The following is a 10,239-nucleotide window of genomic DNA, read 5'->3' on the forward strand; positions in this document are numbered from 1 at the left end:
ATCTATTTTATAGGTTTATATTTATATCACCATTAACAACCCAGTTGAAGTGTGTTGATTCGTTAACACACAGAAACATATGTTGGTAGAACAAAGGAAGATTACTGTATAATTTGTTTTTATTTATATTCCAGTGAAGTTACTTCACTAGGATCTTTTGTTAGCAAACAATTAAACCTATATTTTGAACAGTTATCACCATTAACTATATAATATTTTTTCTTGTCATCTAATAAATCTGGAACATAAAGAAAATGTTGTGTACAATAGCAAATACAGAGCTTGGGTGTCTATATACATTACCAACTATAACAAATTTATTATTTTCAAGCTTAATATTAACCAATAAATCATCCACATCACACTGTTCAAAAGACACACCTTTTACAACCTTTAGAGTGACGAGCGCTAATAAAAAGTGCAACAACACCAGATTGATTACTATTAACAATTTATTTACAAAATCATATCTAGCAACTTACTTACAGAAGGTCTCAGATTAGTTAGCCATGTTTCACACACACAAATCACATCAGGCAACCCCTTAACTGCACTCAAGTTTGCATTCAAGCTTCTTATATTCATATAAACAATCTTAATAGATTTTTTTTAAATTTCACACTATAAAAATCTTTAGTTACTCTCATTATTTATTTTAAAATACTATGCTTAAAAGTTTGATAAAAACAATCATAATCAAAGTTATTAACATTCTGAAAGGGAAAAACAGTCTCCTTACATCTATCACAATAAAAACTTTTAATAATTTTGTTTGCATTGTCTAAGTTTCAACTTATTTTCAGTAGCAGACTTAACATGACATTTTTGAAAACACAAAAACAAGTTAAACAAATTTTAAAGTCTTACAACACAATTTACATTAAAAACATGCAGAAATTTTTAATTTGCAGGTTTCACAAAAAAAAAAGGTAAATTGTTTTTGCCCATTTCTGCAAACCTTTTAACTGGTACTGTGAAACATTTAACTGACATGCCAAAAAATATGGAATTTGACAATTTAGACTAAAAAACATTGAAAAACTTGGAATTTGTGAAATTTTGAAAAAAAAAAACTAGAATTTTGAACAAAAATTACTACAAACCCAGAGTTCTGAACAAAAACTAATATAAAACCTGGAATTTCAAACAATTTTTACATATTAAATAGTAAAATTTCAATTAGACACAAAAATCTGGCATATATATGAAAAAAAGTTTTGTCCATATCAAAAAATGTTTTTGTTAAAAAACATATTTAAAGAAGTTTTAAGATATCTTTTCAATTTTGTTATACTATTTAACACAGTTTTTTACCTTAAACTTAATTTTTAACTAAAAATAGACCCTAAAAAGCGTAGAAATCTGAAAACCTGTAGAAAATATGTCAAAAACATTTAGCAACCCTGATTTAAGATGTATCCATTTAAAGCAGCCTTCATAAAGCAAACAATCATTTTTATAAGATTTTTTTTATTGAGATTTGCAGAAATCATCACTCCCAACAATATTTAATCCTAGTTCATTTACACAGTCTATACAACAAAAAGGATCTTCATTATTAACATAAAAATTAAACTTACGTTTGGGTATTTATTAACAATTTAAATGGAACCATTTATCACAACAAATATCAGTTTTAGGAGATTTTATAAATATTTTTGACCTACACTGCATACAAAATCAGTCTTTATTAAACTATTTAACTATAAATTGTATGCTTTCATCTAAATATTTTCAATACATTAGCAAAAAGAAACACAAACACAGGGTTGCCACTCGGTCAGGAAAAGTCAGGAAATCAGGAAAAGTCAGGAAAAAATGGGAGGTTTTAGAAAAAAGTCAGGAAATTTGATAAAATAATAAAAAAATTCAGATTTTGTTAGTTTAAATTTACAAAATTCCTTGTTTTCCAAAGCCTTCAAATGGTAAAAATTAATTAAAAGTCCTTTAAAGTCAGAAAAAAATCCAAAATTTTCCTAGAAATTTATAAAAACATTTAATTTTATTTCCAATGCCTTTATCTGATATAAATCAGTAAAATATCCTTAATAAAACTGCAAAAATTTTCTATTAACATATTGAACAAGTACCCTACTTGAACAAGCAGATTTTGTAAGCTTTTTAGTATTGATGATCTGTAGCAAGGACACTTCCATAGTGAAACTGTGATATATACACAAAAGTTTATCTAGCATAATTTTAGAATCAAAGTGTTTTTTGTTCAAGTAAATGAGTTCTTTATAACTAAGCAGTTAGTTTAGTATTTTATGTAACAAGTTAATGTGTATACTTTACCTCTTTATAATTTTTTCAAAGTTGTTTAAGTTTATAAAATAACTTATAAAAGAGGTATATGCCAAAATTAAGTTTACTTATTATTTGTATTTTTTGTAGAGTTAAGTTTTTAAAGTAAATGAGAGTATATTTATTTGTTGCAAATTTTATACTAAATGATAAGAGGAAATATTTTATACAACAGATATATAGTTTACTTTTTTATATTTTTTTTTTACAGTGACTTAAGTATATTTATTTTTGATTGATTTTTAATTTAAGGATTTTATAAAACATTGTTTAGGTAGTATTTTATTAAACTTAGTGAACAATTTATATAAGTAAAACATGTTTTAAGTAAATACTTTTTATTATTAGATGTTTTTAACTTCTAGGTTGTTTTACAACTTATATGCTAAGTTATTTTTTGGAATATTTTCCTAAATCTTTCAGACAATAAAGACAGCCTTGCTTGTTTCTTTCTCCCTCATCAAAACAACTCCACCAGAGGACCAAGAGAACTTCCAGCCATTAGCCTTTTGGAACCTTCTTGTATAGTAAATAAAGTCCCGACTAAATGGTGTCAGATTCTCATTGATGTACACCTTGTCAGTATTTTTACTTATGGATTTAAGATTAGCGTTTGCCAACTTATTTTTCTCTTTCCTGATTTTAACCTTTTGGTCAAATGATCTAAATGTAAGCAAAATAAGATTAAAAACTTTCTTCTTATCTTAGCCATTCCAGTTGATTTCATCCTTCTAAATGAAACAATGTCCTTTTTTTCTAGTACACAGATACTTTAAATGTGCTCATTACCAAACTTTCTAAATTTTCAAGTATTCTACCAGTACACCTGTATTTCAATGTTTGACCTTAAAAATTGTCCATTTGGTTAACTTTCTGGTACAGGTCACCACCCTCCTCAACTTTAGCAACAGTTTCTGATAGTCTAATGTTATCAGCTTTAACTAATTCTATTTGAGTTTTCATTGTTTCATTTTCATTCTTAACTTTTTCATAGCCATCACCAATAAAGCTAACAAAATCTTCTAAAACAATGATTTTCTTCTTTTTGCTTATGAGCTTCCCTTATCTCCTTAAAAAGACTCTTCTGACCTTTTCCAAGGTCAGCCTTCAACTTATAATTTCTCCATATATTTCCATTTTCAAATTTTCCAAGCTTTTTAGTGTTGATTTTTGTAAAGATGTTTTTTTTATATTAAATACACATTTATTAAAAACTCAAAAACCTGGAATTTTAAACAAAATCACTAAAATATCTAAAATTTAAAACAATTAAGTAGTAAAATTTTGATTTGACAAAAAAATATACCATGTATATAAACAATTTTTGTCATCATCAATTTTTTTTTGAAACACATTTAAGTAGCTTTACAGTATATTTTTAATGTAGTTATACTAGGTAAAACAGTTTTTAAACATAACTTTAACCTGAAAATAAACCAAAACTGTGTTTTTTCAAAAACCTTAAAGCAATTAAGAAAACCCAGAGGAAAATTCTCAAAATCCAGTGGCAACCCTGAAAGTAATATTATTACTAAGTATTATTTGAATGTCTAAAATCCCTATCTATAAGTATAACAGGGTTTCCCAAAGCGAGCAATATTGCCCACTTGGTGACAATTTTGGCTATCAGGTGGAAATAACCAGTATTAAGGCAAGAAAGTAAATGAGTATTTAACTAGTCAAGGGGTAATATTAAATAAAAAAGACATTTATTTTAAAAGTTTGCTTCATGTGGGCAACTAAAAAGTGGTTAATCACTTTTTTGCAATTTTATTATATTTTCTAGAGCTTAAACTAAGCTACAAGTTGCTTTTTGCAGATTTTTATGATTCAAAATAAATTTTGAGATATAGAAGGTGAAAGTCAAAGAGCAAAATAGGTTCTTTATGTGAGGGGCAAACTAAAAAGGCAAAAAAAAAGACTGTTTCAAAAAAGACCTAAAACAGCAAATAACTAGAAATTACTAAAAATCTATCAATTAATTTTTTTAAGATTATTAACTCTAAACTTTAAGAATTTTCTTTTGCAATATTTAGAAAATTCTTTAGGAATGAAGTTTTTAAATTAAAAATACTGTGATTAAAAAAAAATTATGAAAAAACTTTCATTTTAAAATTTTTCTGACATAATTTTATAAATATTGCTAGGAACATTTCCTGAAAGTTTGAAGTATTTATCTCAAAAACATAGGAGTATAATTTTTAGTAATTTCTAGTTATTTGCTGTTTTAGGTATCCTCTACCATATGGAACCTATTTTTATCTTTGACTTTAGCCAGCAATGTGTTGAAAATTGTTTTGAATTTTTGAAATCGGTAAAAAGGAACATATAATTTAATTAATACTCAACAAATTAAGGTCAGACTGTGAAAATAGTAATTTACCCTCCTCCTCCCCTATGCCCTTAAACTAGATCCATAAAAATTTTGAACACCAGGTCTTATAAACAATTAATTGGAGCTGTTTTTTTTGTTGTTCAATAAACAATATTTTCTTTTAGTTACTGCATGTGTAAAATAAGTGCCAACTAAAAAGTGCTGAAACAGGTTTCCCACTTTCTTGCATTTTCATGGATAACCCTAGATAATTGCAATTTTCTAAAAAAAAAAACACTGATTTCCTTTGACTATAGAAAAATCAGACAAGTTACCACATGCTAAAGAATATAAAATAATTGTAAGATAATACCAGACAATAAAGTACGCTCCAATGAGCTACCAAACTCTACATTCCTACTAACTCATTTAAAGCAAAAAATTATTTATTTAAAGATGATTGACTAAGTATCAAAACATATAATACAGAGTTATACTCAACAACTAGGCTATTTGGGGGCTGGGTAAATAACTTTTTTAAGTTATAGTTTAATTTTTTACATATAAAACTAAGCTACTAGTTGCTTTTCACTCTTTTTAAGATATTTAAAGTAGCTTATGATACAAAATCAATCAAAGTTAGAGAGATCAATTGGTTACTTATAGGAGGCACAGACTAAAAAGACAAAAATAGACTATTTCAATAAAATTTTGTATCATCCTTCCGTTTTTGAGTAACTAAATAAATCTTCCTTCAGTTTTTGAGCAAAGTTTAAAAAAATTTAAAATAAAATCTTGAAGAGTTTCTAGAAATCTAATTTTAAAATTTAACATTGTTTTTTTTATAAAGACTATCAAAAAAAAAGATTTTGTTTATATTTTTGTCATTAAGCTTTTATCTTTCAATAATATGGTTTCTACAAGTTGCATGTAATGTAAAAAAGGACATTTTCTGAAAGTTAAAGTAAATTGTCTCAAAAATAAAGGAGAAGATAAATTTTCATTGAATATCTGAAAATTCTGAAAAAAATTGTTTATTAATAATATTTATCTAATGTCTCCAATGTTTTCTTGGATCGTATTAAAATTATGATAAACTGTTTGTAGATTAACAACCACTGCAGCATTAAAGTTTTTTTTTTTTGCAATGTCTGTGAATGCTTTTTGTTCTAATTTATATTAAAAAAAGTTAATATAATACAGCTGAAGGTAAAATAAAATGATTATAGGTTTTTTGTTACAATCTCAAACTAATTATTTTATTAACAAATAATCAGCAGTATTTTAATGAGTTATGGGTTTGCTGTAAATCAGGGGTCGGCAAACTGCGGCCCGCGGGTCTCATTAAAATTTTTATTCAACTAGTTTAATATATTAATATATTCGAAAACACTAAAATTAAATTTTTGTGTTATATTTCAAAAATATTCTATCGCCTAATTTTTTTTGTTCAAAAAAGTTGTCTTTAAATATGTTTTTTAAAGCACATAAAAAAATGTTCCTTTTTGACCTGCCGACCCCTGCTGTAAACTATGTAAAATAAATTATTTTTACTTCTGCTTTGTTTCAATTATACTAGAAAATATAAGTTAGTTAAATTAAACATAATTTAATGAAAAGAGCTGTTTTTTTTTCAAATCTTAATTTACAATATATAAATTGGGTATTTTATATATTATTAAGTAAAAAGTGTTTTTATAACTTAAGTTTAAGTACTTATTTATAAAATTTTATCTATTTTCTTTGCTTTTTTTTTAAATAATTTTTTAGAATTTAATTTGATACTTTTTGAAATTTTTTATTGAGATATGACTAAAAAAGTTTTTAAGTTAATTCATTTTGAAAACTCTGTAAAGTCATTTTTTTAAACTTTTTTTACTATTATTATCTTATTAATTTAATTTATATGAGCATTTTTAATTTTCTTAAATATTTATTATTTCTTAAGGTATGGCCCCTTTTTGGTTAAGATTTGGAATTCTAAAATTTGAATTGTCATGTAACCATACCATTTTATGTATTATATGTGGTAAATTGAAAAATTTTTGTCTATACTTTCATTATTGATTATTATTAAAATATTTGTTTTAAGAAAATTTGTGATTATTTTTAAAATGATTAATTTTTTAGTTAAAATAGTATTTTAACCTTTTTATTAAGCTTTTGATTAAAAAAATCAGGCAAAGTTCTTAAAGCTTCTAAGTTTATTGTTGATGCTAGTTGCGACCTTTAAAAACAAACAATTTTTATAAAGTTCTTAAAAATTTTGATCTCTCTTGAAGTTTATTTGAAAATAATAAAACTTTCTTACTAATTATAATATAAAAGTTATTAATATATTTAATAGTTAATAATTTATTTAAAGTTGTTGCAAAATGTTTAAACTTTATTTTAAAATATTTTTCAAAAAAAACTTTGTAAACTTATATGATATTGTTTTTAAATATTTCTTTGTGTATAAAGTTTTAGGTACTAAAATACTTGTGATGGTAATAAATGATGTTATAAACTGGACTTGTGAAGATGTTCGACAATGGCTTAATAATATAGGGTTTTCTGAGTACACTACGCTGTTTTGTGATGAAAATGAAGTAGATGGTGAGGTTTTGTTGAGTTTGACTGAACAGGATTTAAGAACGCCTCCATTAGGCATAAAAAAACTTTCACCAATTAAAAAACTATACAACAAAGTTAAAGAACTTCAACATATAAATGAAGAATTTTCAAAATTAAAAAAATTTAAAGGTAGAATTACAATAAAAAAGGATTTATCATATTTAAGAAGACAAAAGCAGAAATACAAATTTGAAGATGAAATAAGAAGTTCTAGTGATTCAGAGACATCAACTAAAAAATATTTCCCAAAAGAATGTAATAAGCTACTAGTAAGTGGCTTTTATGTAATTGTTTCATTTCTATGGACTGCATTTACTATGGTATTAGTGCATGAAAGAGTGCCAGATAAAGAAAAATACCCACCTTTACCTGACATTGTTCTTGATAATCTGCCATTAATACCATATGCTTTCAAACTTACAGAAGTTTGTGGAATTCTTCTATTTATAATCTTTGCAATCATTATATTATGCCACAAGCATAGGTGTATTTTATTAAGAAGGATGTGCAGTATTTTTGGTACTGTTTTTTTATTAAGATCTGTTACTATGTTTGTTACATCATTATCTGTACCTGGACACCATCTTGACTGTGTTGCTACGTATTACCCTTCAACATGGGGTAGAATAAAAAGAGCTATTGAAATTTCTTTAGGACTAGGTATGTCATTAAGTGGTGTACAAACATGTGGTGATTATATGTTTAGTGGTCATACATCATGCCTTACTCTGCTTAATCATTTTATTACTGAGTACACTCCTGCTAACTGGTATCGTTTGCACACAGCTTCATGGATTTTAAACTTATTTGGGATTTTTTTTATTTTAGCTGCTCATGAACATTATACTCTTGATGTTTTTGTTGCTTTTTATATAAGCTCACGTATTTTTCTATATTACCATATGCTAGCTAACACTCAAAGTTATGGGCGTAGTAAAAGAATCAAATACTTATTTCCAATGTTTTCATACTTTGAAAGCAATGTTCCAGGTAAGGTACCTCATGAGTGGGAAGTCCCATTCTTTAGTAGGTTTCAATCTTGTTATAATATGCTAAAATGAGACTTTTTGTTCTTTGAATTGTTTTTGTAAATTGTGAAACTTTGCTTTTTGATTATATAATTTTTGTAGATGTTAGAATAGTTAACTATAATTTTTGATAATCTCAATGTTGCCTCACTATTTTGAAACTTTAGAAAATCTCAGGATAACTTAGGATATTTTGAATTACAAAAAACTCAGGCTGAATCATGATATTTTTGTTAAAAAAAATATATTTCAATAATTTATTAAAAATCTAAAGACATATTTTCAAGATTTTTTATAAGATTTAGTTGTTTAAATTTCATTATTTTGATCTCTTTTAGCCATTTTTGTGAAGAACTTGATTTTTATTTATTTTAAAATGGTAATTTTTTTGGAAGATTTTGAAAAAACTTAGGATAACTCAAGGCAGTTTTTGGTCACTCAGGATTTTTTTTTTGACTTTTTTTGTTTGATTAGCAACCTTTGAGAAGACAATAATAACCTCACTGTACTTAAGTTTACAATTTTAAGCAATAAGTAAGTGAATTGTTAAATTTGATTCAAACTTTTAAAAAATAATAAAATAATTTAAAAGTAGTAGTTTTAACAAAAACATTTACTTGTTTACAATGGCACTTTTTTCGCTTTTGTCTTGCTGCTGGTTTTATTTATCAGATTTGTTGATCTAATTAATAATAAAAATTATATTTAATACCGTATGTTATAAAATTTAGAAGTAAGTTTATTACAAAATCAAAAGTGTGTTAAAGTTCTTAGTATAATTTATACCCAATGTACTGGATATAGCCTATTAATATAAAATCAGTGTTTTTGTTTGACTCCTAAGTTTAGTATGTTCAAAAAAGTTTTAATATCAGCAATTTTAATACTATGGTTTAAGCTGTTATTATTTTAAACATTTGATAAAAGCTGTACATTTTAGTAATATTTTAAAAAAACTTAAGTTAATAGTGTTTTTAGGTTACAAACAAAATTTTATACTATGGTTAAACAAAAGTGCTAAACTTTAAAAGAAGTATTGAAATTGGAAAAATGACTTTTATATTACTTAAAAGTCTTCTTAATTTTGAATCCGCCAATAGTGATTCATAAAGACGTTTATTAATAATAAATGGGTGTTAACAATCACGTTCATAAAAAATAAACTTTTGTTTTTATTTTTGAACTATAGCTTGGTATAAAAGCATACATTTCTTAAAGAGATTATACTAAATTATTAAGCTTTTTGAAATTATTAAACAATTTGAGGTTTTGATTAAAAGTTTTTTTAGTAACTATCAATAAAGTTTCTGCAGCTTCAAATTTAAAGTGTTTTTCATATATACTTTTGGCTTATACAAATTTTTAAGTTTTTCAACTTTTCACTCTGTATCATGACATTACCTAATAAATTAAGTTTGCCTGTGTACTATTTTCTTTTCTGAACAACTTGACATAAATAAACAACTTAAATTTTATTAGTTTCCTAAGCTTGATAATTTTGAGTACAATATAATTTTTGAATAATTTAATTTAAGGGCATAGGGGGGATATAACACTTTTTTAACAATTTGGTCTTATTTTATGAAGTTTTTACTAAGCTATAAGATGCTTTTTACATATTTTAAAATTCAAAATATTTTTTGAGATATAGCCGGTTAAAGTCGGAGGCAACCATAGGTTCCTTATGGGAGGCGCAAACTAAAACGGCGAATAACTAGAAATTACTAGAAATCTATCTCCTACGTTTTTTTAGATAACTACCTCAAATTCTCAGGAAATGTTCTTTGCAATATTTCCTAAAAATTTGAGGTGCTTATCTCAAAAAACGTAGGAGAAGATAGATTTTTAGTGAAATAGTCTACTTTCGCACTTTTAGTTTGCCCCTCCCATAAGGAACCTATTGTTGCCTTCGATTTTGACCGGCTATATCTCAAAAAAAAATTTGAACTTATAAAATCTGTAAAAAGCATCTTGTGG

The 10,239-nt window shown here is 25.5% G+C and overlaps 1 protein-coding gene across 1 annotated transcript; it reads left to right on the forward strand.

Moving 5' to 3' along the window:
* Window positions 1-7,104: 7,104 nt before the first annotated feature.
* LOC145838901 (sphingomyelin synthase-related protein 1-like) lies at window positions 7,105-9,061 on the forward strand. Its single transcript, XM_082946522.1, has 2 exons — window positions 7,105-7,216; window positions 7,364-9,061. The coding sequence occupies exons 1-2, from the start codon at window positions 7,105-7,107 to the stop codon at window positions 8,293-8,295; spliced, it is 1,044 nt and encodes a 347-aa protein (XP_082802648.1). The 3' UTR covers window positions 8,296-9,061.
* The last annotated feature ends 1,178 nt before the right edge of the window (window positions 9,062-10,239 follow it).

This window comes from Thalia democratica, chromosome 6, assembly GCF_965202585.1.
Source record: "Thalia democratica chromosome 6, ktThaDemo2.hap1.1, whole genome shotgun sequence".
Classification (NCBI taxonomy): domain Eukaryota; kingdom Metazoa; phylum Chordata; class Thaliacea; order Salpida; family Salpidae; genus Thalia; species Thalia democratica.

Bases quoted from the DNA above. Each gene is read 5' to 3' on its own strand.
- LOC145838901 (XM_082946522.1), top strand. From the start codon at position 7,105: ATGGTAATAAATGATGTTATAAACTGGACTTGTGAAGATGTTCGACAA. The intron at 7,217-7,363 runs GTGAGGTTTTGT...AAAAATTTAAAG, and splicing joins TGATGAAAATGAAGTAGATG to GTAGAATTACAATAAAAAAG.